Source organism: Trachemys scripta, chromosome 10 (assembly GCF_013100865.1).
Source record: "Trachemys scripta elegans isolate TJP31775 chromosome 10, CAS_Tse_1.0, whole genome shotgun sequence".
Taxonomy (NCBI): domain Eukaryota; kingdom Metazoa; phylum Chordata; order Testudines; family Emydidae; genus Trachemys; species Trachemys scripta.
Window position 1 is genome coordinate 19,778,846 of NC_048307.1, and position 26,822 is coordinate 19,805,667.

Genomic DNA, 26,822 nt, shown 5'->3' on the forward strand with positions numbered 1-26,822 from the left:
ACACACACACACACACACACACACACACACACACACACACACACACACACAATTTCGGACAGGAAGGAGTTACCTTTTTAAAGGGTTTCTTAAGTTCTTGAAGATCTTCAGTACTCAGTTCTTCCCAAATCTGATAAATAGGATCAATGGTCTTCTTTGATCTGAGAACATAAATTGCAGCATAGTACAAATAAGCTGAATAAAGTTGCGCACAAGAAGTTATGAACCAGGCATTTCATTTTAATATTGTACTATGCGATTCTTTACATTTCTCTAGTGCCTTGCAGAGGATCTTACACACTTTACAGACTAATCCCAAGAACACTTCCCATGGCAGGTAAATTATCTCCATTTCACTGCTGGGTAAAATGATGCATAGAGAAGTTATATAGGTTTTCCTGAGGAGACTGCTAGTGGTAGGATCAGGAACAGAACTCAGCTCTTCCTACTATGTATTTTAATGCATAGGCAGTGCTCCCTCAGCCAACTATAATTTTCTTGTAGCCTGTAATCCTACCCACAGGATTTACTGGACTTCTGTCCAGCACTTTTATTCCTTTAGAGCAAGGACTCACTGCAGCCCTTTTCAGGCTAGAAGATGGTTTGTGCAGAAAAATCTATTTAAGATGGTCATCTTTTGTATGTTAAAGAACCCATCTACACAAACATTCATGGATCAAAGAATATAAGCATTCCAGGCTAGAGAGCTTCAAGAACAGCCCATCTAACTAATAACAAAAGCCTCTGAAAACAAACCAGATGCCCTCTCGCACATGGTGCCAATCCCAGAGATGCAAGAAACTACCACTCGGACGGACCTCATATTATGAATTAGACTAATTAAAAAGGGGTAGATAAAAGAAAATTTACCTAAAGTAACCTTTTACCAAATGCAGTATGAGAGGATGGGCCCTTTTCCCTTCCCCACACCCAAAACCTACAGAGTGCACAAACTCCAATTCTCCAGCTTCTGACAGTCTCAGTCCTACAAAAACAACTTATGTAGAACTAGAGTGTTTTGACTTACAATACAACAATACATTTTAGAAGAGTAGAAAAATCACCTTAAGTATGTTCTTTGAATTTACTTTATGCAAGGCAGAAATTAGTTTATTGCATTGGAAATCTATACCTTTTGAGAATGTAAGGATCAAATGGGAAAAAACTGTCAAGCGGGTTAGTGCAAGTCTGTACAGAATCACCCCCACTGCTGCTTCTGATGACTGGCAAAAATTGCCTATTGTTCCTTTCAATAATGGTGTAGCAGAACACCAACTGGTATTTCCTTAAACAAACAAAAAACACTGATAAGTATAAGCATCTCTAACTACAGGGAAAGCAAATACTTTCACAAGATATTGAAATGGACTGAGATATATTACATAAATATCCAAATTCTAGCACAAACTTCCATTTTATGACTAACAGCAGGAGTTAACAATACAATCAGAATAAAGGGAGCTTATAAATGAAGTCTATCTAACCAATTTTACTCTCAACAGAACTTTACTGCAAGTACAGTAACTCCTCACTTAAAGTCATCCCGGTTAACATTGTTATGTTGCTGATCAATTAGGGAACATGCTCGTTTAAAGTTGTGCAATGCTCCCTTCTAACATCGTTTGGCAGCTGCCTGCTTTGTCCACTGCTTGCAGGAAGAGCAGCCCATTGCAGCTAGCTGGTGGGGGCTTGTAACCAGGGTGGACCAGCAGCCCCCCCATCAGCTCCCTGCTCCCCTAAGTTAGGGAACTGCAGCAGCCGCCCAGCAGGCTATCAAGGCAGTTCAGCTGTCCCTCCCCCCACTGCCACGTGCTGCTCCTGCCCTCTGCCTTGGAGCTACTCCCAGAGACTCCTGCTTGCTGTGCGGGGGATGGGGGGGGGCTAATGTCAGTGTCAGGATGTCCCCCTCCTCCCTGCTCCTGCACCCCGCTTACCCCTTCTCCATATAGAGCAGGGAGGGGACACGGAGGAAGAGAGACAGAGCTTGGGGCAGCGGCTGCTGTCTCAACTTCCTGATCCACTTAAAAAGACAATGCACTTAAGAGTGGGTCAGCTTACTTAAAGGGGCAGTGTGCCTCTCTCTCTCACACACACACACACAAGGTGTGTGTCTGTCTGCTATGCTGTCTCCCCTCCCTTATGTTCATGCTGCCTTGTGTGAGAGGCTACATTAACAACGTGTTAACCTTTGAGGGCTCGGCCAAGTGCTAGTTCATCATTTAGCAGCAAGGCATTCCCTGGGAAATATCCCTCCCTCTTCCACCCTCTAACTTCACCACCTCAACCAAGCTTCACAATCATCATAGCTGTGAACAGTATTCAATTGTTTGTTTAAAATGTATACTGTGTGTATATCTATACAATATATAGTTTTTTGTCTGGTGAAAAAAAAATTTCCCTGGGACCTAACCCCCCCTATTTACATTAATTCTTATGGGGAAATTGGATTCACTTAAAGTCGCATTTTTCAGGAACATAACTACAACGTTAAGGGAGAGTTACTGTAATATAACAATCTGCACCATCACAAAGCAATGAAACAGCTCTATTTAACTACAGGGTTTCATTGCATCTGTATTAGCTATAAACTGCTCCCACTCAGTATATAGGTAATATTCTAACACTGAAGGGGCTATCATATATTATATTATACTATACTATAATCTATATTCATTATACAAGTTTACAAAAAATGTTAGTCTTCAAAATACTACACTGTGGTTATTATCGAGATTGATATGGTTCATATAAAATGTAAACTGAAAAAATTAAATAATAGTTACCTGGTAATAGCAGCAAACAAATTAACAATGGAGGGTAAGCAAATCTTCAGAGGGTTTAGCTGACACATGACTATGCGTTCAAAATTTAAGTTCTGCAGGTAGGCCAAACCTTCAAAATAAGAATGGTGTATAATAAATACTATGGATTTATACAGTGTTTTTCCATGTTCAAAGCACTGTACAGATTAAACTTAGTCTCACAACCCCCATGACGGTAGATAATCATTCCTACTTCACAGATAGGGAAACAGAAAGAAGTGACTTTTCCCAAAAGCCACACAGCAAGTCAGTAGCAGAGTTCATATTAGAACTCTCCCAACCTTGTACCAATTTCTCATTATTACTTTAGAGTAATAAAGGGCAAGATCATGTTTCTCCTGGTTCAGAGAATACTTTGAAATCAAGTGCAAGAATTCATTATAAAAAATTGTATATTAGATTATAAGCATTAGATGACCGACCTGCAAGTTATGCAGCACTTACTCTCGGGGCCTGCACAAACAAAGCAGCAACACCTGTTCAGTCATATGCCAGGTGATGGTACAAATATACAGTATGTGGAAATTCTAGAGTGACTTGTTAAAATTATTCAGCATTAAGATTTTTCAGACTGAATTTAAAAAAAAACAAACCAAAACAAAAAACAAACAAAAAACAAAAAAAACACAGTTTTTGCTGCATCAAGCAACATATAATGTTGGGGGACAGCTGGGGATGTTAACTTGTCAAGCAGCTGCATGTAAAGCAACAGAAGGAAGCTTTTGCAGAACATCTAAAGAAGATGGAGAGAAAAAAGAAATATAACAAGGAAGTCCCCAGGCTGGGCTATTCGGTCATATAATGAGACTCTAATAATAATTATAAAATAAATGTAAGAAAATTGTGGTGAATGCAGAAGTCTGTAAAGAACAAGTCACAGAGTTCTGCAAGTAGAGAACACAAATAGCTTGTGTGACATAACAGGATTCCATATTTAATATGCTATTACAGATACAGTAGATGCTTAATTCATAATTAAGATTCTCCAGTCTGGCAAAGTTATGCTCAATAATGGCCATGGGACTTATAATTATTTTATGTTCCAATCAATCAAAAAATGCCTCCCTACCTCTTACATAGTACTAATCATTAGTAGACCTCCAAGTTCTGGACCAGCCCCCCGTTTAACCAGCAGGTTGCTCTAATTTATGCTCAACTGCTCACCGTCTTACATGGCCCTTCCATCAGCCAGGATCATCAGGGCTTAGGGACACTTCAGTCACACTTCATGAATCAGTAACTGAAGGGGTGGCACAGACCCACTACACCAGCTCTGTGCCACAAGGGGAACCCTCCACCAATTTACTTTGATTTGCGCTGGTAAAATAACTCAGAGCACCCACTAGTGGGCCCAATGATTTTATCTGTGTTGATTTTTACTAGCTAAAAAGCAAGTTATCCAGCTCTGTATTCCGATACAAATACAAAGTCTTATGCATTTTGTTTAAAATATAGTAACTTAACCTTCCCATAATTCACTTCACCAAATTGACCATTAGGAAATTAATATTTTTAGAGCTTGCACATGAATTCTGTTTTAATTTTATAGTACTGACACTTTCAATGTACTCACCTTTCCTTAAGTTTCCATCCAAAAGTTGCTTGTGGCGAAAAATTAAAGCATAAAATACAGCCTGGCACGTGGAGTAAAAAGGTCCATGAAGAGCAACATCGCAGTAAGCTTTTGTCCCCACATCCTGATTGTCAATGTAAACGTGCAGCCAGTTAACTAACAGATCCATGCATGCTTTCACTGTACTATAATGGAGAAACATGGTCAGTAAGAACACCATTTGAACTCATGTATGAAAGATATTTTAAAAATATTTAAGGCGCTTAATGTGTACTGTACATACAAATAAGCACAGAAATCATTTTATAAAGAAGTAGATTACACTGCCCATCTTGTCCTCTGTGCCAACAGTCACTGAACTGTCTGCAACACTACTGAGAACCCCAAGCATCAGGAAGATTGAAGTATTGGTAGAATTGATGAGTTCATGAGAGGATCATTTGCAAAGTGGCCCACCAAATAAAAAGTTTGGAAATCTTCTTGTCTGAGCTGTGAGGCACAAACAACAAGAGAAACCTTCTGGTTCCAATGTCAAATTAGGTTCAACATGAAGTCATTAAGCCCACTGCTTTTAACAATAGCTTCAGAAATCCTGAAGACAATATCCCATACTATATAACTGTTACAAAGAAAAAAAGTCTACTCATCCACCTTTTGAGCACGCAAACTACAGAGACTAATCTATGCAATGAATAGGAATAATTGCACTAAATGTCTCAGAGGCTTAGTGCAATACCTATCACACTTGAAGATGTATGTTCAAAAATAAGTTTAGGGGCTGAATGTCACACACGTTGAGCACCCACAATTCCAACAAAGTCAAAAAGAACTATAGGTTCTTAGTACCTCTGATAAATCTGGTGTTTGATTACCTCATCCTCACCCAACATCCTCACCTCATCCACATCCCATAAACACAAAACTTTTTTGGAAAACTCAGAGAACCCCAAAAGGGGAACAATAAGGATATTTTAGATCAGAATTATGGCTCATTGTCAGAGTTGTGGGAGGGAAACTGGCACATTATCTTTCCATACTTAAATCTAGTATAGGCCATAAATCCTTCACTTTTGACCATATACAAAGTATAAGATATTTAAAATGATCTAGCAACATTACTTACACAATTGGAATAAAGTTAGCCCTTGCCAAGAAGCTGCCAATATAACTTCCAGCAGTCTGTCTGATCACCACAGGATTATTTGGATTCTGCAATTTTTTCCAAAGATGGTCTAAGAATGCTTCTGCAAACCCCTGCAAAACAAAACAAAAACATTCCAACTATTAATCCTAATGCTGATGCCATCTATAAACGGAGACTCCTGACACCAGTGTACTCATTTCTGTTAAACAAAAAACAAAAACCTTTTTAAAAACAAAAGTTTACTACAAAATTTATAACTACAAAAAAAGAATATGCAAATACTCCTACAAATGCTGAAAGGAATGTCCTTTGAGAAGTTGCATATTTTTGTTTTTTAACACTGTGCTGGCAAAAGAGAAAGAAAGTAAAGAGAACAGGAATAAAGATGTGCCTTTTCAGCCAGGTATGGATTAGCACTGGGTTATCAGTTAAATTAATCAGCTTAACACAACTTTATCGGCTAGGAGAACAGAATAAAAACAGGCAACAGATATAATAGGAGAGGTGCACTTTAGGAAGTGTATTCTTGTACTCACCAATTTAAAGCTACAGATGTGAAACATGAAATACTGTACATGACATGAAGCATGGGTTGGCAAAATGAGCTTGTCAAAGACAGTAACCAGATCCCGATACAAGTCCTTCGTATTGTTAACATCAAGCTTCCCTAATAAATAAAAAATAAATAAAAAAAAAAAATTCCCCAGAGCTGTTAGATATGCAAATATTGCAATACTGTGCTAATGCAGAACAGCCAGAAAGTGAAACTAAGTCGCATAGTATCGGTGTTCCAGACAAGTGAAATACAAAAAATAAATCTGATTTTTAAATATTCTTGCTTGTTTAATAATTGAGGCTTAGCGCCACAGATGTATGATTAAATATAACTTTCCTCCTACCAATGTCCCTTTCAGATATTTGTTCTTATATATTTCAAAAGAAAAAAAATCACATTTCAATATATGATTTAAATTCCAATTTGAACTGAATGGTTGGTTGCGGGACAGCTACCTCTCATATACAAATTATACAAAATAATTAGGGCTGTCAAGCGATTAAAAAAAATTAACCGTGATTAATCATGTGATTAATAGCACTGTTAAACAATAATAGAATACCATTTATTTAAATATTTTTGGATGGTTTTACATTTTTAAAAATATCTGAAAAAAAAAAAATCTAGCCTATATCATGTTGCTGGGAGGAGAATTTTACAGGTGAAAAAACAGATTCTAGAGGACCAATCCTGCACTAGCAGAACTCTTACTGTTATATTTAATTACTAACAAAACACAGGCTCAGGTACATTATTACCATCTACATGGCAGATATCTTTAATGTAAGAAAACAGAATGTTCATCAAAATATCCAAGCGTTCTGCTAGTGGATGGGCCATCATGTCACTCCTACTGAAGGTATCTTTATTTTCGTTTGTTTCTTCATCTTCTTCCTGTCAGATAAAGTAGCAGTTAAAAAGCTCTCATATGTACTATACAACAAAGACAGTCACTATAAATCAGTGGTTCTCAAATTTTTGAACTGGTGACCCCTTTCACACAGGAAGCCTTTGAGTGCAACTCCCCTTATAAATATATAAAACCTTTTTTTAATTTAACACCATTATAAATGCTGGATGCAAAGCGGGGTTTGCGGTGGAGGCTGACAACTCACGACCCCCATGTAATAACCTCACAAGCCCAAGGGGTCCCGACCCCCAGTTTGAGAACCCCTGCTATAAATAAACCAAAACATACTTTCTCTGTTCAAAGTCATATGTCATACAGGGGGGAGGGATAGCTCAGTGGTTTGAGCACTGGCCTGCTAAACCCAAGGTTGTGAGTTCAATTCTTGAGGAGGCCACTTAGGGATCTAGGGCAAAATCAGTACTTGGCCCTGCTCGTGAAGGCAGGGGGCTGGACTTGATGACCTTTCAGGGTCCCTTCCAGTTCTATGAAATAGGTATTTAACACTACCAAAATAATCACCATCAACTATGTAATTAATTCTTGTTCAGCTTAATTATAAGAGCTACAAGCAAATATATACAAATATTGCTTTGGTGTACTGATAATGGGCTTAAGTCAATTACTTAGTACTCTGTAATAGGCTCTAGAGGTAGTTGCACATATTTTTTTGTGTAAGCCCCACTCCCCTTTGAACACAAATCAATCTCTGACACAGAGAGAATAGGTTAATAATTGTCAACTCTTTTGGAATATTTACTCTTCATGGTAAATTGCCAATGGAGCACCAGGTAGACTGGACATAGGTTTTTAATAGGAGTTACACCCCCATGAATTATCAATGGAATGTCAGCCCTCAGTTTTAACTTTAACTGTAAAATTTCTTCGGGTTTGCTTTCAGATGTTCAGTGTTGTTTTAACACAAATCAACAACGGCAATTCAGTAACTAGAATTTTTCCTTCCAATGCCACAGCATATCGTTAGGGGACTGTACGGCTGGAGGTACCAACTTTCAGTAAGTCTAAGACAAAGTTGAGGCCCTGAGTTCCTTAATGTTCTCATGCAGAGGTCCTAACTAGAGCTGGGTGGAAACTGGTAATTCCATTTTGCAGAGGATTTTGAAATTTCTTTTTGTTCCAATTCAGAATAAAAAGCAACATTTTCAAAACTTTCCATCAAAGTGCCACAGGAAGTCCTGGGCAGGCAACCAGGTGGGGAGCCTGAAATCGCCGACTCTAGGACATAGTCAGGGACCCTGGAAACCCTAATACCAGGACAGTTGGTCTGGTAGGCTGTCGTGGAGCTAGGGCTCTGGATGCCTTGGGAGTTCAGGCTGCCAGGAAGCCAGGGCTTCCAGACTCACAGCTCTGTTAGTCAGCCAGAGGGGCTGCCAACGAGTCAGGAGCCTGGGCTGCTGCAGAGCGAGGCAAGCAAGCTGGCTCGTTTTCAGTGGAATTTTGTCAAAAATCAACATGGTCCTGTAGACGGTTTCAATTTCGATGAAATTGCAAATTCTGACAAAATGTTTCATATAACTGTTTCCAATCAGCTTTATGGTTAACCCATGTCCTGGGGTCCTGGCCAAATTCCACTTCAGTCATTACTTTCTACTTACTAAAATATTGCAAAGGCTAAAATCCCCAACTTGACTTGGGTGTTTGGATGTTTCTTGGCAGTTCACTTACAACCTAGTTATAACAAAGCAAGTTTGTACCTCATTGCCACTTTACAAGCAAAAATTAATACGACTCTCAACTGCTATTTAATTTTTTAAATATAAACATTCATTTTTAGAGTGCTTAGACAGCCAACCATGTCAAAGAGTCCTTCCTCTGTGGTTTTTTCCTTGATATCAGAATTCTTAGCAGTTTCTTCAGCATCCTCAATATCTTGTCGTGGGGCACTTACCTGTAGTTAGAGATAAGAAAAACAAAATCTGATTTTTTTAAAGAAACCTTCAGTGCAGGAAAATGTAACCACGCTATATTCTTGAAGTCAGATATAGATGACACTATTAACAGAGTTTGGGGGCTAAATATATGTGGGTTTTTTTTAAAAAAACTAACTATATAAACAAACACACACAATATAAACTGCTTAAAACTTCACTCAGATACTTCCAGGCACTACATTTTCCTATTATTTTTTTTTTAATGGGTTGGGGCGGCAAAAGGACTTAGGGCATGATTTGGTAGCTATGTGCATGAAACTGACTTTCACTAACTTAAATTCTGTGCTTGCAAGAGGGACCATAACAGGTCAAGTATCAGGTCATGTGGCCTACAATTATTACTGACACCGCACTGATGTGAAAGTTCTAGGGTCCATTTCTTAATGGTCTCCAAATCCCTGGCCAAACAGGAGTTGGGAATATTAAGGAGGGAGCAGACACACACTTCACAGGGTGTGCTCACTAACAACCTGACAGACTGATTTACGTTAATGTGCTCCAAGTCCTAATCACTCAAAATGTTTTGATGAGTGAACACCTATATTAAGTATCAGAGGGATAGCCGTGTTAGTCTGAATCTGTAAAAAGCAACACGGACAGATGTTCAACACATGAAGAGCAGAATAATATAAAGATGTATCCTTGGGCCCAGATTCAAATCTCCAGTTTGTGGATGCAACACACCACATAATTCAAAAAGCCTCTGGTGATATATGCCACTCACTCAATCCTGTAATCCAAATCTTATTTTGGCATGTTCAAGACTGTGCTACAGCATTTCCACACAAAGAGTAATATTGTATATCATATATGCTTCCACATCTAAGCACAAATTGTACAGTTTTAGGGTGGAGCTTCAGCTCTTCAATTTTAATTTACTCGCTTTTGTAGCTTAAGACTGTGAACCCTATTTGAGTATAATTTCTGTTGAGGTTTAATATTAAAACAATCATGTCATTGCTGGCACTTAAGAGACAGCAAGTTTCTTAAAAGATAGTTTGTTCCATACTTACATCTATCTTTAATAGCTTTTCAACAATAAGTTCCAGAATTTCAAGCCTCAGTGTTGGAAGATACACAGTAATTCGCAACAGGTTATGAACATAACATTCCTGTAATACAACATTACCATAAATATGGATTTTCCCTTGAATTCAAAGTGACAGTCATTTCTTTTAAGGATTTTAGAAACTAGAAGGAGCAGTATAGTTACAAAATTGCTGAACCACAAATTATCTCTTATCTAAAGATTTGAAACTGATGTGAATGTTGAACAGCTTACAGTTCTGTCCTAACTTCTAAAGAGTTGCTAAAAACAAGTCACTATATAATCCAAACAATGTGCTTAAACAAGAGGATGAGGGCATCAGTAACTTATGTCAATCTTTTTCATATCTATTTTTTCAAGTACATCTAAACAGTACACGTGCAACAGTGAAATCCTGCCAGCCTCCAGTCCCAGTTCCCCCTTCCCACCTTTTCCACCAGACTCCTTCTCCTAATCTACTCCACCACAACCCTTAAGGTTCGGCTCATGTCCGCTCTACATTTGAATCCTCTTCCACACAGCCTAGACTTATCAGGGGTCATTGAAAGCACAGGAGAGACCGGCTCCCTGTTCTCAGTTCAGGGGCCTGGACCCAGTATGGCCCACAGCAGCCCAGACCTGGAATTGCAGAAAAAGTACTGCTCAGCTGGCTCCCGGAATCTTTGGGGAGTTTAGCTGCTAAAATCTAAGAAGTCTCTTCTGAGCATGTACAAATCACTCATTTTTCAAAGTTTATAACTTGGATAAATTTGAGGAAATTTTTACAGGGATGGCAAAAGGCAGAACCCTGACAAAAAGATCTGCCCACCCCCACCTCCGCCAACTCATAGTCAAGATCTTGCTCCAAAGAATGGGGGTGATAGAGGTTTTCAAAGAACCAGGAGTTTTTAACCTGGGCAAAACAACTTATTTTTTCCCTAGCCTCATTCTCAGAAACAGCTGAACTGTTTTGGCTGAAATTTAAAAAACAAAAACAAAAAAATTAGCCCGAAGCAGGACCCCAGAAAGAAAATTTCAGTCCAAATGGTTAAAGTTTTCCAAAGTTAAAAGCAACTGAAAACAAGATCTTATAATGGGAAGTATTGGGAAACCTTAATAATTGACAGTATTACTGGATCCTCCTCTCGGTGGGTGTGTAGCAATGAAGCAACTACAGAAAAAGTCCAGTTTCTCTTAAAATTACTTAACAATATTAAAATTACATTATTCAATATGGTGAGCACTAAAGCACCTGTATTAGACTATGCAATGTATCAAATGCCAAACTATGGTATTTTCTACTACTTATACATTTTAAAAAGATAGATAGTCTGCCAGCTCTTACCAGAGTTCTTTCTGATTTATTAATGAAAGGAAAGTTTTCCACAAGTATCGGCATGAGAAATTGTGGTGTTCTGTAATAAAGAAAATACAGGAAGCTTTACCCAAAACAGAAGAAACGGAGAGTGCATGTATTGACTCTTTCTACAAGTGAAGTTTGGAACAAGCATTTTTCAAGACAGTTTTATTTTCACAGCTGTAGGATAACAAATTGTACAAGATGTTTCTATAACCCATTAATGTATTATATAAACTTTCCACAAAAAAGTGTTAATTTTTTCTAAAATCAAAAGTTCCCCCATCATTATCTTGGGAGGGGCAATAAAAAAAATAATAAAAATAAAAAGTTAGAAAGCACACTCTTCCATTACTTGATTCCACAGAAGCTCCTCCAATATTAACATTAAGCTGTCAGAATCCATTATTTGGGGGGGGGAAGAGGATGGAGCGCAGCATGGTCTCCTATCTACCCAGTAGCTTTCCATATGGAAATCCACACTGAAGTTACTGCAACTGAGGTAAGTACTAACATTCCTCCCACAACAAAGGGTTTTCAGTGCACAGCTAGAGGAACCAACAGCAGCGTGGCGTTTGTTATGCTAGTAAGCTATGCTTCCAAGTGGTTTCACATAAACTACCATTACACACAACTGCAATCGTCTCCCTACTAAGCAAAGTAAAATCAGTTCTTTGCAGTCAGTTGCAATGACATTTTGAGCACTAATGTTCCACATTAGGGGAACATTTGACCCTTTATACTTCTGACATATCATTCTTTCAAGCTACATTATGTTGGCTTTACTGTGCGGACTTGGATTCTAGTTAGTTCTGAGGACACAGAAACCTATGTGCTGAACCTGGACTGTGGTGCACACAGATGGACCCCTGTGCCTATGCAGAGCCACTGAAGCGAATGGGACTGCATGAAGATGAAGAGGTCACATGCAACACACTGCAGGATGGGGACCCTGATTTGTACCTGAAGTAAGTAGAGATAAACCAGGATTCTGATAATAAGGATCTTACCAGATCCAGTAAAGAACTGCTACACCAAAAAGAAAAGTTGAAGGTTGACTGCACAGTAAGCCTTCAATGTGTTCGGAACAATTCACATCACTAACAACTTTTGAATTGCTCATTGGAATAGATTTTTCTTTGTACTGCAATTTTAACTCTCCAGTTTTGATACTGAATACTTTTGCTAAACATACAAACAGTATTACTATGTGTTATACAGAACTTGGTAAAATTCTGCTATAAGCTTGTTTGACCTAACTGGATCTAAGTTATTATAACTAGAGATGTCACACAGTTCACAATTTCTGTAGGCTGAGAGCATAGCATACCCCAGGAGTACCTTGCATTCTTCCGTTCACACACAAGCTCTCAGTGTGCCACCCTCTCATGCCGCTCTATTTCAGGGGCTGCCTGCAACTCTCCCTACCCCATCCCTAATGCCAGGCTCTGTGTCCCCCATTCTTTTCTCCACCACATGACAAGGACTTTGTGTGCCCCCCATGTAACCTCTCCCCCCATTTCATTGTCTCCCATTTTTCCCCCTTGGCAGGAACGATATGTCCTCCTCAATCCCCTTCTTCCCCCCAGACCCCCGAGTCTGTGTGCATCCCCATTCCCACCACCTATGTCAGAGGCTGTGTACCACACATTCTCCCCTCCACCACATACCAGGGGACCTGTATGTTCCCCCATTCTCCCTTGCCCCCTCATGGCAGGGTCTTTGTTCTCCCTATTCCCTCCAGGGCCCCACTTTCCCCTCCCTATTTCCACTCCCCTGTCTACCAATTCCTACTTCCACGCCTGCCCACACATACAGTTCCCACACCAGGCCCTTGCTTCCCTCATTAACCATCACTTCCCACCCAATTTCCTGCTGTCCTCTTCACCCACCTCCTCGAGCCTGTTTTCCCCCACACCAGTTCACCACCACTCTCCTTGGGGTCTCTGCTTCCCCCACCACCATCAGTCCTCTCTGAGGCCCTGATTCCTCACACTTCCTGCTTCCCCCAGCACTTCTACACCATCCCTCTAGTCTCTGCTGCTTTCCCCACACCCCCACTCTTGCCCTTTCCCTCTCTGAGTCCCCATTTCCTCCCATCATTCCCCCACTCTCCCCCTACAAACCCTCCCTGTAAGGCTCTTTTATTTCTGTTAAGAATCCAGACTACAGACAATCACCCTATGCAGAAAGTTAAGCTGCTGCCTCTGATATGTTTAGGCGGCAGAGAGATTCCTCTGCCTGCTGCACCAGGCACTCTGGGGGCCATGATATTTCTCTGATTCAGACCTTTCTACTGTTCTGATTTGCATCAAAATCAATTAGGTTGTGGCCATTGATGCCTAGAATAGTCCCTGAAACTCTGGAATTGATCAGATGCAGCATTTTAACATTACTATATTACAGCCAAGTAAATACCATAAAGTTGCGAGTTAAACCTCGCTTTGCTCAATTAGTTTACATTTGCCCAATGGTGAAATAAAGCTTTGTATTAACGAAAAGGATATACAAAACTGTGGAATGATATACTTACGAAGGAACATATTTTGCTATAGTTTGCAGTGCTCTATGACATGTGTTAAAATTTCCAGAAAGATCTATAAAAACAAAAAATGAGTTATGAATTATTTCCCTTATCAAGTTACATGCAAGGGGCTACTCTAGGAGCCAGCATAAATATATTCTGCTAGCCACTCATGCTTTATTGTTCACCAGGGGAAACTACATTTACCAAAGTTGGCTTTTGGAGTCTCCTTACTTCCAAAGTTACTGTTCACATGTAAAATACAGAGAATATTGAACCATGATCAACCCTAAATAACCACCACCAAAGCAAGATATTATTACAACCCCTACATCACTGATCTTCCTAGAGATCAGAGTCTGACTACATGCTAAGGAAGGTGCACATTTCACCCACAAGGTTGCACATTTCCACTTTTTTTTTTTTTAAACTTGCTACGGGCTGAAACTAATTAAAGTATATAGAAAGATAATCATTAACTGCTACAGGAATTATACAGGCCTTAAAGGATCAGATTACACTTTAGTTATTTATTTATTATTAAAGATGTGCAATATTGGGAGGAAAACGCCCACAGAAGGCTTACCTCCTATAAGAAAACTAGAGCTGTAGTTAACAGCCATCAGCAGAATTTATACAGAAGAGTCATTCTAGACGGAGTCAACTATTGTTCATAAGGGAGTGTGAGAAGGAAAGGAAATCCATATCTTACAAACATTTATGTTTGCTGCAGAAATTCAATCAGATAAAAGCAAGAACCTAGCAAAAGTTTTTAAGTGCCCCTCAACTATGACTTGGTTATATTTTGTTTACCTAAACCAAAGGAAAACAAACAAATACCCAAGGTAACTTGTTTTTAATAACAATCATGGTTCTAAGCCTTTGACATACATTTATATTTCCTATGCACGCATCTCAATACCACAACTACTGTATCAGTGGCAATGGATTAGAAGGGCCAGATTATCATGCAGTTGATTTCAATGGGAGTTGTGTGCATTCAAGTACAGGAGGTGCTAACACTTTGTACTTTTTCTACTGGATGTCTCATTTTCCTACACAGGTTTTCAATAGTACGCATCACCATTAAAGCTGCAGTGAAAAAAGTCTGCAAAAAGACACAATATACAAACATTTTTGCTAAAAGAATTAATAGAGCATACTTAAACCATGCTGCATTAATACTCACTTTCCTCATCATCATCAGAATCTGAAATATCCACATCATCCTCCCTTATGGTTACTCGAGCTGATAGGAAATAGGATAATTATTGCATAACCATATAAAACTTAAAGATGACAGTCTCAATGGCACAGATAAAATTATCATTAGAAGAAAGATCTCATCTGAACTACAGTCCCAAAATTATCTACATTACACCAAAAACATAAGATGATCACAGGGTTTTTTCCATACTGGGCGCTGGGAAGGGAAGATTCTCCACATGGCATCATAGTACTAGCTTCATTTTAGTTGTGTTTTTTCATGAAAATTAGCATAATTTGTAAGTTATTTTAGGAAGAGTTTTTATTATTGATTTAAAATTACTTTTCTAAAAATCCAGGTAAATTAAAGACTTTACAGTTAACATAATTCTCTATTGCATTTCAGTTGTCCAAATAAATGCACAGTATACAACACACACATGTGATAATTACAGTAAAGCATTCTAATTTTCCATACATGCTAACCTAATATTTGGATAATGAATAAAATGACAAAAAAAACAAACAAAACTTACGGGGTATAAAATGTGAAGCAATCATGCGGAGACATGATCTAAGGTACACAGTCTGTGCTGACACTAGATTACCAAGAAAACCCAAATATTCTTCCACCACTTCTTGACTTCTGCTCAACCATGGCAGCTTCTATATTATTGCAAATAGCACGCTGTTAGAAACAATACTGTGAAATACAAAGACATTTTGAGAATTCAACTACTGATCTCCAGATGTAATATCTGGATACTATACTTACCAACAAAATGCTGACTAGCTGCTCAAAGTCTTTGGTCAAGTATGCAACAGAAGCCCGAAATTCCTGCAGCCAATTAATGATTTGGGCATCCTTAAAATAAATCAGACAAGATAGATATAACAATTTCAATAATATGACCTTACAAGCCAATTTCAAAATCTTTAAAACCCAAATCAAACATGACGATTATACACAGAGTGGCTATTTCCTCACCTACATGTCATGAATTTCTAGAATTTCCATTAGTGTGAGTTAGACAAGATCACTGGGAGAACAGACATTTTAGCTTGAATCTACTTCTGTTTCAAGAATGAATACAGTGGCACAGTAAATGAACGCACTACTCTCACATCTAAAGATGTGGGTTTAAATTTGAACCTCAGTAAGCAAGTTTAATGGTTTTATCCAAACTTTCATTTGTCCATATCGTTAAACCACATACAATGTAAAAATAGAACTCAAAATAGAACACGGGGTGCCTTCCTTTCCCAGTCAGAATGCATTTAAGGGGATGATACTCTGCATGCAGATTTTACCACTCCTGCAGGCAAGGTACCATCTGCTTCCCTTCACACAATCTTCTCTTGTCCCCATACAGTGCTTTCTGCAGTGCTGAAGAGGGCAAGTGTGTAAGGGGTTAGTAGAGATTATGGGCACCCCAAGTGAAGTATATTGTCTCCCCATCAACCCTAAGGGAGTGTGCCCAGGAGTCAATATAACCTCATGCTATGTTAACTCCTAAACAGAGCTCCCTCTGTGCTGAGGGATCAACCCTTTAAGCAGTGGACAGGGAACTCGCTGGCACCACAGCTCCAATGGACCTGGGGAGAACAGCTTTGGACTCTGGAGCTAGTACAGAAGCACAAGCTTTTTGCATGGTCTGCCCTGTACCTCTGACAGATCTCAGAGGACCCACAGATTCTGAGAGGACAAAAACCCACTTATTTCCTCCACAGATGACCAATGCAAACACCACCCTCTCCCCTCACCTCTCCTCCCTCCGTACTACAGGATCAATTTAGAGGAAACTGCACACTGAGATCCTCAGTCTTCCTTCCCCAGGTCTCAGTTAAGGGTTTCGGGGGTGGTTTTCAGAAAGGGGTAATTGGGCCTTGGAATAGTAGAGATGCTGTAAATTAGGATTTGAACGCAGTAGCAGAACTGAGAGGAGATTTTCACATCAGCGCCCCCTCATCATCAAATTTACCCTACAGGAATGGATTACACATAGAAATTTATGGTTATTTTTGAGAGGAGAAAACACAGGAACCCAATAATACTGCATTAGGCACACTGCAACATTCATATCGCTTTGCAATATATTTTTAAAAATAATTTTGTCATCAAAAGATGACTACAAAGCAAATACAGTAAGGCTAGATAAAAAAGCACTACCCTAAACCTGCCCCAAGTTTAATCTTAACAATTAATAAACTTAATATTAAGCAAATACAATTTGCCCCACAATTACATTCAGTCTCAGAGGACAAGGCAAATTGAAATGATCTCAGACAATTTTTTACCTTTATTTCTGGATCTAACAGCTGGTGCTTTAACAACTCAAAGTCTGTAGTTTCACCCTGAGAAAATAAACACAAACTGTTTTCTGCCATATAGTACACCTAAACAATTTGAAATACAATCTTATTCTCTACACTTTACAATAATAACTATGCAAACAATTGATGAACACTAGAAATCCTGTGAAACGCAGCAGTAGTATTCATAGGTTGGTTCTCAATTTTAGCTAATGCTGTTTTGTAAGAAATAACTTGTTTCTGAAAAGAAATGCTTGTGAAGTCACTATTTTATAAAATGCGATCCCTTTGCACCCTCAGATTAGGCTGCCTCAGGATAGTCAAATTCTCTTCTTACATATATAAGGGAATCACACACTTTGTAGCTTGCATAGGCCAAGCTTATGGTACATACCAGGGGCTCCTTATATTCATCTTTTCCACCTCATGAGGACCCTATGTCTCAACCTCTCATTCCCCTTTCTGTTAGGGACTCCCTGCAACTTCCCATATCCCCTCCCTCGTGCCTGGGCATCTGTGCCCCTCCCCATACTCCTTTCCATCATATGCCTCAATCTCCCCCATCAAAGGTTCTGTGCACCCCCCATTCTAATTTCCCTCTAAGATGCACAGCCGCACAGCAGGCTAAAAAGGGCTGCACAGGCGGGGAGAGGCACCCCTCCCCTAGCCCAGCCCAGCCAGAGCCCTCATCCCCCGCACACCAACCCTCTGCCCTAGCCCTGAGCCCCTCCATCACTCCAAGCTCCTCAGCCCCGACCTCCGCCACACATCACCTCCATATCGGAGCACATAAAATTCATTCTGTACATGGATGTAAAAAATTAGAGGGAATGCTGTCCCCATCCTTCCCCCACATGCCAACAGCTTTGTGTGCCCTGTATCTGCACTTTACTCTCTACGCCATGGGCTCTTCTGTGCAGGAGCGGCAGCAGCGCTCCTCCTCTGAGCATTCGGCGGCGGGGATCCTTCCGCTCCGTGTCTTCGGGGCACTTCGGCGGCGGGTCCCGGAGCAAGTGAAGGATCTGCCGCCAAATTTCCACCGAAGACCCGGAGTGGAAGGACCCCCCCCGCTGCCAAATTTCCGCCGTGGGCAGCAAAATGCCACCCCCCAAATCCTGCCGCCATAGGCGACTGCCTAGGGTCGCGTACTGGAAGCACCGGCCCTGCTTCTGTGTATCCCCTTCCCCCCCCATACCAGTTTTCCCCAATTTCCCCCCATCCCAGGGTTTCTGTGCCTAATTCCCAATCTCCCCTGATTCTAGGGTCCCCAGTTTCCCCCTATGTCAGGGACTCTGCCTTCCATTCCCACCTTCCCCCCTCCCCATGCTAGGGGCTCTATGTACTTCCAGGATCCCCCCCAACACTCCTCCACAAAGGATTCTGTGTGCTCCATTCCCCTATACCAGGAACCCCCATTTTCTCCCCATTGCCAGGGACTGTGTACAAGCCCCATTCCACACTCCACTACCATTATTCTTTTGTTTGGAAGATCAATCAGGCTATTCTGGAAAGCATTAATGGATACCAACAACCAGCTGTTTGACAAATGCAGTGCTGCTTGAAGCTGTAGCTGTGTTAATCAGATGTCAGGAGCTCCATATAGCCCCCATTTTCCCCCTTCAGTTTTCTGATTTTCCCCAAAATCAACAGGGTTCCACCCACTGAGCCCTAGAACAGTCCCTGAATTTCGCAATTTACTGGATGTGACATTCAACTCAATATCATCGGTCTGTTACCTGATGACTTGTGAAAGTCAGGCCTTCATAAGTTTGCCCAAATACCAAAAAGAGAGAGGAGAGTTGGAAGGACCCACCTGAAGTCAAGAGGCATGTATTGGTGCAATAGAGAACTTGACTATGCAGGCTTAAAATGATACACTGCCATAAACACCCGAATACACTGAAAATACTGCTTCTCCGCAGACAGTTTCTGAAGGAAAACAAAAGTATAGGTCACCTTTTGGTATTTCAGCAAGACATCTGTCAACGTCCCACCAAACCTGACAGTCTTCCTTGGTGGGGAACTGATGAATTCATCTCCTCCCAACATGTTAGCGTCTACACAGAAAGAGGAAAGATTACAACAGCATGAAAGCACGCCTGTTAAAGACAGCTGGGCTGCGACATTTCATGGATTACCTCCCGCCTGTCAGAAATCTACACTTTAAAGCCAGACGCGGCACATCATCTTTCCACGAGCCTGGCCTGTAAAAACAGCCACGGGGCCAGGAAGGGAAGAGCTCCTCACAGACGCTCCTAAAGCGGTGAAAATGCCCCGCTGTTCTTCAGCCCGACAGATCCCAACCTGTGGGGCAGGGAAGGGGACGGGAAGAAACGCCTCCTGCCAGCCCCCTCCCCAGCTCCTCACCCGACTCCGGGCAGGGCCCGTGAGACTCTGCAGCGCTCCCCGCCGGGGGGTGGGGGGGTCTCAATTAGCCGTTGAGCTGGTACCGCGCGCCCCCCTCTCCTCGCGCCGCCGGCCCAGCCACTTCCATGATGCTGCCTCGGGACAGGAAAGGACGGGGCGACCTCCCCGGAAGTGAAAACGACGCCTCTCCAACCATAGAGAGGTTCGGGCGGCGGCAAGAACAGAGCGCGGAGGGACAGCTGCTCTAGCTCTGCTCTCGCTACTCCCGGAGGACTGGCGTGGAGAGAGGATGGCATTGGTGGCCACCCCACTCGCAGAGATGCTTCGCGGCGCGGTTTAAGACTTGGCTTGAGCCTCTGCCCCGGACCGGGCACGAGGCCGCCGGCTATAGGCCAGCCGCGCCTGCGCTCCAGGGAAAGGCGCTTAGTCTGAACCGGGGCCTCTGCAGCGGTGGGCAGCGCCGAGCACTTGAGATCGGAACAGCTATATCTCCATCCTGGGGGGTGCGGGCTAGCTGGGGTTCCTACTGGGTCCTCGGCAGTGCTTCGTCTGCAGTGCCCAGCAACGGGACCTCAGCGTAGGAGGCGATGGGGCCGGAGCCTGCCTTTTCCCCTCTGACCCAGGCTGCCCCCCGCCCCCTGGTCAGCACTCGGCCCCCCACAGCTGCTGGGGCAATGGAAATCCCAGCGCTGTTCCCGAATCCCCAATTCATAGAGCTCGCTGCAGAGGCGCCCGCGGTCCGTGCTCCGAATGGGGCACTAACTGGTGGGGAGTAGACGGGTTGTGTATGGTAGGTCATGGGGGACAGGGGTGTTTAAGTACTGGGCAGTAATAACTAAATAGAGGCTGTATGTCCCTCTCGAACAGAGACAAGTAGTTAGGGTGACCAGATGTCCCATTTTTAAAGGGGCAGTCCCATATTTCAGCCCTCCTGCAGGCATCCCGACTTTTTCTTAAAAACAGGCAAATCGTCCTGTATTTTCTGTCTCCCCCACCACATCAGTACTGGTGGCTCCTGCTGCTGGCCATATCCCTGCTCACCCGCCCACCAGCGGTGAGTGGGGGGCGGGGGGAAAGGCTGACAATGGGGGTAGGTGTGCAAGGCTGGTGGCGGGGCAAAGCTGCAGCATGTGGGGTCAGCCGCTCCCCCTGCTAGTCCATCAGCGGTGCCTGCTGCGTGCCAGCTCTCAGTCAGCAGAGCCCTGCCCTTGTCCCCTTTCCAGCCACCACTGCCTGTGCAATATGAGCTGTGGTGGCTGGTGAGTGTGGGCAGGTACATGTTGGCCCAGCTACCCACCCATCAGCCCTTTATGTGCTCCCCCTCTCCCTCTCTCCCAGTTCTCTCCTTGCTTTGCCCCTTCACCCCCCCCCAGCGCCATTGTTCCTTCATATGTCGCTCCCTCCCCCCCCCACGGGGTGCGTCCCACTCCTAGCGTTGTGCGGAGAACCAGCCCCTGGTCGGAGCTCTCAGCTCACCAACAGCCTGGCCGGCAGGCTCCTTCCTTCCCCAACTGCGTCTGGCTGGGCCGGTGCCCCAGGAAAGCCCAAGACCCTCCAGCCTGGGGTGCTGGTCAGGAGGAGCCATGCCCTGCATGTGCCAAAGTGCCATATAGCGCTGGCACAGGGAAGCCTCTCCACCTCTCAGCTAAGCTCTGGAGTGGGGGGGAGGGACGGGAGAGTGATTTCCATCCTGTTCACACCCCATCCGCCCCCCTTCCTCCCCGCAGGAGCGTAGCACCCTCTTCACACACCCCTCCCCAGCCCTGTGTCCTGCCCCCAGGTAGTGCAGGGCTGCTCCATCCCCTAGGCACTCTCATCTGCTGAGACACCTCTCTGGTCAAGTTTGCTGAAGCCCCTGCAGTCAGGTTCCCTGGGCCCTGGTGCACAATGCATCCTTAGGGTTTAAGCCCTTCCTGCCCGTGCTGTAGCCCAGGGGATAGGAGGTGGCTGGGTTATGTCTGTGGCCAGCAGCAGCCTGGAGGTGTTAGCTGCCTTTCCAGACTGTGCGGGCAGGAAGGGACAAGTTGCTTCCAGAAGGGAGGGGGGAGGCGGGTGGGGGCTGTGGCAGAAATTTGGGAGGGGGATGTGACCCTGTGTGTCTCGCCACATGTTGCCATGGGAAGATGCGGCACCAGGTACAGGAGAGATGTGTCCGTCCCGGGGGCCCAACCAGGCATGGGGGGCGGTGAGCACTGGGCAGAAAGGGTCCGTCAGTTGGTCACCCCCCTGTGTGAGAGACGTGTCCAGGAGTATGTGTGTGTCACCTCTCTCCATGTGAACCCTAACACATTAAAAATAAGAAGGTAAATAAAAAGAATCCAACTAGCAGTATTTTTTTTTAACAGGGGCTCAGTCAACTTGATGTTAATTTGAATGTTTGTACTGTATAGTTCTGATTGATTGCCGTTGAACTCGCCTAAATACGAGTAATTTTGCCAGGTGTCCTGTATTCAGCATAGGGAAATATGGTCACCCTACAGGTAGTGCCTCTACCACGTATGTACTGTCAGATGGCGGCAGCAAGCCCATCAGTCATCTGACTCTGTCCTTTAAAGACTAAAAAGGAATCTAAAATATGTAGATGAAACGGCAGTTTGGGGACAAATTAAAAATACAGTGGGGCCCCTTTTGCAGAAATTTCACACAATTCACTGAGACATGGAAAGGGAGCAAAATGGATAAGAGAAGGGGTGGAGTTTATAGTACAGGGCAGTAATTAAAATCAGATACAGTATGAAAGAGGAATGGTTTTGCTTGGGGATAGACACAGATGTCTCTGACTTGGAATTCTTTCTAGAAAAGCTTCTGTCTGTTCATGATCAAGAACATATCCCCAGAGGGCACAAATGTCCAGCTTAAGCTTCCCCTTCGCCTGTCTTCCATAAAAGTAAAATTGATTTAGCACTGTTTTATCTTGTGCTAGGGAGGGAAAGGGGTCCTCAAGAGATGAGGGGGCCTGTCTACTTGACACAACAGAACATTATTAGTCAATATTCTTTTTATGGAGGACAATCACAGGGAAAGGTGTTCTTGTTTTAAACTAAAGTTTATAGTTGTATGTAAAGTGTTAAAATATGTTAACTAGAAAATGAAATAACTTACATAAAAATAAATAGAGCGGCAGTGGCACACTTTTAGATGAAGGGGTAGAGGGAGCAAGAGGAGGGGAACTGGGTCAGAGGGGTAGGCACCTGAGGTAGAGGGAGCAAATAGGGAAGAGACTGAAGGGCACACAGATTGGGTGTGGATGGAGGTTAGATTTACTGCTTGGTTCTGCCATTGACCTCTCTGGGCCTCTGTTTTCCTACCTGTAAAGTGAGGATAACGATAGGATTTAGCATTTGTAAAAGTTGGGAAAGTAAACATTTAATAGATTATAGTTGAAAAAATGTTGCTGGAGAATACTTTTGAGACAACTTCAATGTTAACACTGTTTGAACTTCTGATTTGGAAAACGGAATGCCAGATTTAATTAAAAACTTCATTTTCAAATATATTCATTAATTTTTATTATGTGGATTTCAAATTAGCTAATAACACTCACTGTTTCAAAACTGTGCATAGTCTTTTGTGGAAGATGAGACCAGTATCTGTCTGCACCCCCAAAAAATGATGGAACCCTAGGATGGTCTTGTGATCAATTGCACTGTAAACTAATGTAATCAACAATGTAATTGTAATAGCAGCAGGTAGACTCCACAGATTATTGGAGCTCCATAAATACATCCGGATTTTTTTATAATCTTGATAGCTAACTATTACAAAGATCTATTTTATCTATAGTGTGACTAGAGATCTCTGCAAGCTATGTAGAGGAAAAAAAGAACTGTTTTGTGAACTATACTGTTTGCTAGCATAGTTATGGAAATCATTTGAATTCTGTATAAATATGGTTTGTGATAGAACTGTTACTTCAATTCCCACTGAAGTCAGTGGAGAAATTGAGGGCACCCAATATAAATGGAGTATGATCTGATGCATGGGAGTTTTTTAAAAAAGGAATTTTTTATATTTGTTAGTATAATAAGGACAACCTTATGTAGTTTAGGCCCATTTTTGAGGCCTGTGTATTTTGCCTCACTTAAGTCAGACCAGGCTAGATTCACAAAGTGGCAGCTAAACCTGGGGTTTGTGAATATCAGTGCTGCCTGATTCTAGGATTTAGGTGCCTAATGTGGCAGTTAAGTGCCTAAGTCCCATTCATTATAGGGGAAGTCTGAATGCAAAAACTTAAGCACCAAGTGAGTTTAGAACCCTATAGGGTTCAGAAGCCTAACTCCCTTGGCAAATGTAGCCCATTCATACTAGGACCAGAACTATTCTGGCTGCAACAGTCTTTAAAGACTGGGTATCCACCCATGACAACACTTTCCTATTTCTACACACTTTCATGTGACACTGACCTTTTTTGCTTAAAAAGTTTTGTGATACCTCCAGAACATCATCAGAGAGCAGTGATATTAGCCCCAAGTCTCTGGGACACTTTATATATGTCTTCCTCCCTCCTTCTCTGACTGTCTCTAAATCCTAGACTCCTAGATAATAGCAGGACTGACAGACCTACTCCAAGAATCAGCTCCTGTTTTTCCAGACAGGGAGCTCTCCTCTGACAGGTTCCAGGAAGTTCCTCAAGACTATATGAGGCAGTGATTATGTAAGAACATGAGGTGTGGCTGGCTATAGAGAGCAAAGGTCATCCATCTTGGAATGTGAGGTGTGGGCTCTGGACTGTAGATACTGATAAGGGAATTGCAGACAGCAGTTGCTGTCTACCATGTGTTCTACCATGTTTAAATAAAGATAACACAATTATTAAGTATAAGCCCTTGCATTACTGAGAGCAACAATGCATGATGCCAGTAGTGGACAGATTTGAGAACAATCAGGAAGAATTTTCACAGTAATTCCAGACCCCTGAATTGTACATACACTACTGGTAAGGATGGATGGCCAGATCATCACTAGAATTAAGGGAAAGATGCATGAATTATGAAAGTGCTTCAAACAGAGGTGGTTGTATGTGGATGCAGAGACAATGAGTGGTGCTGTTGATAAAGTGGTCTTACTAACTGTACTTGGTGCAGGAGTCATAGATACTTTTAATAACTTCCAGCTCTTACCCATGGAGCGGACTGATTTTAATGGGACCCTAGCAGAATACCTAAAAAGAATGACATCTATGAAAGATTCCTCTTCTACATGAGTGTAAAAGGCACAAGAAAATATTGAGGAATGTTACAGAATGGAAGGTAAAGAAACAGCCTTGAAATTGTGACCCCCCCTTAAAACATTTTCTGAGTAGAGATAGGTTGGTGGTGGGCTGCAGAACAGAAGGTATGTATTTGCTCAGAGACTATAAAGTTAACTTTTTTTAAAAAGCCATACAAATATGCAAAGCATCAAAACAGGCAAAACTGCAAGTGCAGGCTTTGAATATGGAGAAGAATCAAGAAACCATTTATGAGGTTATGATGCAACATAATATGAAGTATGGTCATGAGAGTAAAATAAGCAGTGCAAGACACCCAGTCCTGCCCAGCTACCAATGCTTCACCACAGAAGACACTATTTTCTTACACCTTCAAGAGCTGAGGAGCAAAGTAAAATGAGATGGATTGCATTGAGTTAGCATTACAAGAGTGATATCAGGAACTCCTCCCAACTTCTCAAGCCCAATGAACATACCTACCAAGCTTTGCGGAGCTGCATGTATGGTTGGTTTTACATATAATGTAATGAGTTAATTTGAATATTTGCAGACCACCATAAATTGCCCTAAAAAAATTGTGTGGATTTAGTGCTGCTGAAGGCATCAGATTATTCTTGCTATTTTATAGATAGGGAACTGAGATACAGAGAATACGGGATTTGCTCAATGAAGTCTGCTCTCTATCTGCAGGGCAAGCTTACCTGCAGGCATATCTCAGCTCTGCTTAGGGTGGAGGAAGGGACTTTACATAAGGGTAAAAGGAGTAGTAGTAACCCTATTTTGGTTTTGGAGAAGACTGAGGCATCTTACCTCATTCTTCCTATCAACTTTTCCCATTCTGTCCTTTTTAAGCAAGAAGACAAGGAATTAAGGGTTTCCATTCTATCTTGGCTACACCTCTAGTTTGTTAGTTCTGGTGTGTGGTTTAAGTGGGAGATGGGTGTGTATAAATAAAGTACAAATGGTATGGAAAGGTGTTAGGATGGAGCAGAGTGCATAGGGAGCACTGAATCCTAACTAAACACTCTGGCTGGTATTTGTGGGTGTGGCAGGGTATTGTCACAGTAGTGTCTGGTTATCTCTGGATATTTTCTGGTTTTGGCATAGGAATGCTGGGGGGGGGGGTTATGACATTGTCTTCAAACTATGTTAAAGAAGCCTAGAAATGATTTTTCCCCTCTTGATATCAATTTACATTTTTTAAAATAAAATGTTATTCACCTGTACAGTTGTGTGTTAAGTTATTAATCCACAGTCTGTTACAAAGTTTTACTTTTCATGCCGAGTTCAATCCTGTTCATTACTTCTGTGACTAAATGCTAATGTATTTTGCCAACACTAAAGTGTATTTGTTCAGTGCAGCCTTATTACACCACAGATCTAAACTTTTCAGATTATCCCTGAAGTTTGCTTTAAGAAAACTGTGTCCACACTATTGTCTGTAGGGAATTTACAATGCCACCACTTTGTTTTAGTAATAGGAATCACATAGACATACCAAAAGCTTTCTGAATAACCAGGACAAACTATGATTTAAAAACTGAGAGAGTTTTTTCCACCATTAATTCTTAAATAATGTACCACTGTTTACAGTGAAATGTACATTGAAATATTATCCTCAGGTACATTTGTCATGAGTGGCAAGCTGCCTGCAACTTCAAAGGATTTCAGAATAGCCTCGCTGAATAAATAACTTTCTATTCTCCAAGTAATTCACCTGAAATAGCTCTAGCAATATGTGAGATTATTCTTGGCCTTTGTCCTTTCAATCAGTTGTGTGTTTGGTTATTGCACTTAATATCAGGTGCATGTCAGACTGTTTTAGAAGAAAGAGAGAATACAAAACACACAGTATTTAGAATTGG

General features: G+C 42.0%; 1 protein-coding gene across 1 annotated transcript in view; it reads right to left on the bottom strand.

Annotated features, from left to right (window-relative positions):
• The window catches only part of RRN3 (RRN3 homolog, RNA polymerase I transcription factor), a 22,989-nt gene extending 3,079 nt beyond the window's left edge, over nucleotides 1–19,910 (bottom strand). The window contains exons 1-17 of the mRNA XM_034783888.1: nucleotides 19,749–19,910; nucleotides 19,338–19,438; nucleotides 17,367–17,423; nucleotides 15,844–15,933; nucleotides 15,605–15,734; nucleotides 15,052–15,111; nucleotides 13,872–13,935; nucleotides 11,327–11,396; nucleotides 9,968–10,066; nucleotides 8,816–8,911; nucleotides 6,854–6,989; nucleotides 6,076–6,206; nucleotides 5,519–5,649; nucleotides 4,396–4,580; nucleotides 2,784–2,892; nucleotides 1,133–1,285; nucleotides 74–161 (exon numbers count right to left, since the gene is read on the bottom strand). Coding sequence (XP_034639779.1) covers nucleotides 74–161; nucleotides 1,133–1,285; nucleotides 2,784–2,892; nucleotides 4,396–4,580; nucleotides 5,519–5,649; nucleotides 6,076–6,206; nucleotides 6,854–6,989; nucleotides 8,816–8,911; nucleotides 9,968–10,066; nucleotides 11,327–11,396; nucleotides 13,872–13,935; nucleotides 15,052–15,111; nucleotides 15,605–15,734; nucleotides 15,844–15,933; nucleotides 17,367–17,423; nucleotides 19,338–19,430 — 1,692 coding nt within the window. The 5' untranslated portion in view covers nucleotides 19,431–19,438; nucleotides 19,749–19,910. The remainder of the gene's footprint in view (nucleotides 1–73; nucleotides 162–1,132; nucleotides 1,286–2,783; nucleotides 2,893–4,395; nucleotides 4,581–5,518; nucleotides 5,650–6,075; nucleotides 6,207–6,853; nucleotides 6,990–8,815; nucleotides 8,912–9,967; nucleotides 10,067–11,326; nucleotides 11,397–13,871; nucleotides 13,936–15,051; nucleotides 15,112–15,604; nucleotides 15,735–15,843; nucleotides 15,934–17,366; nucleotides 17,424–19,337; nucleotides 19,439–19,748) is intronic.
• Nucleotides 19,911–26,822: the final 6,912 nt, after the last annotated feature.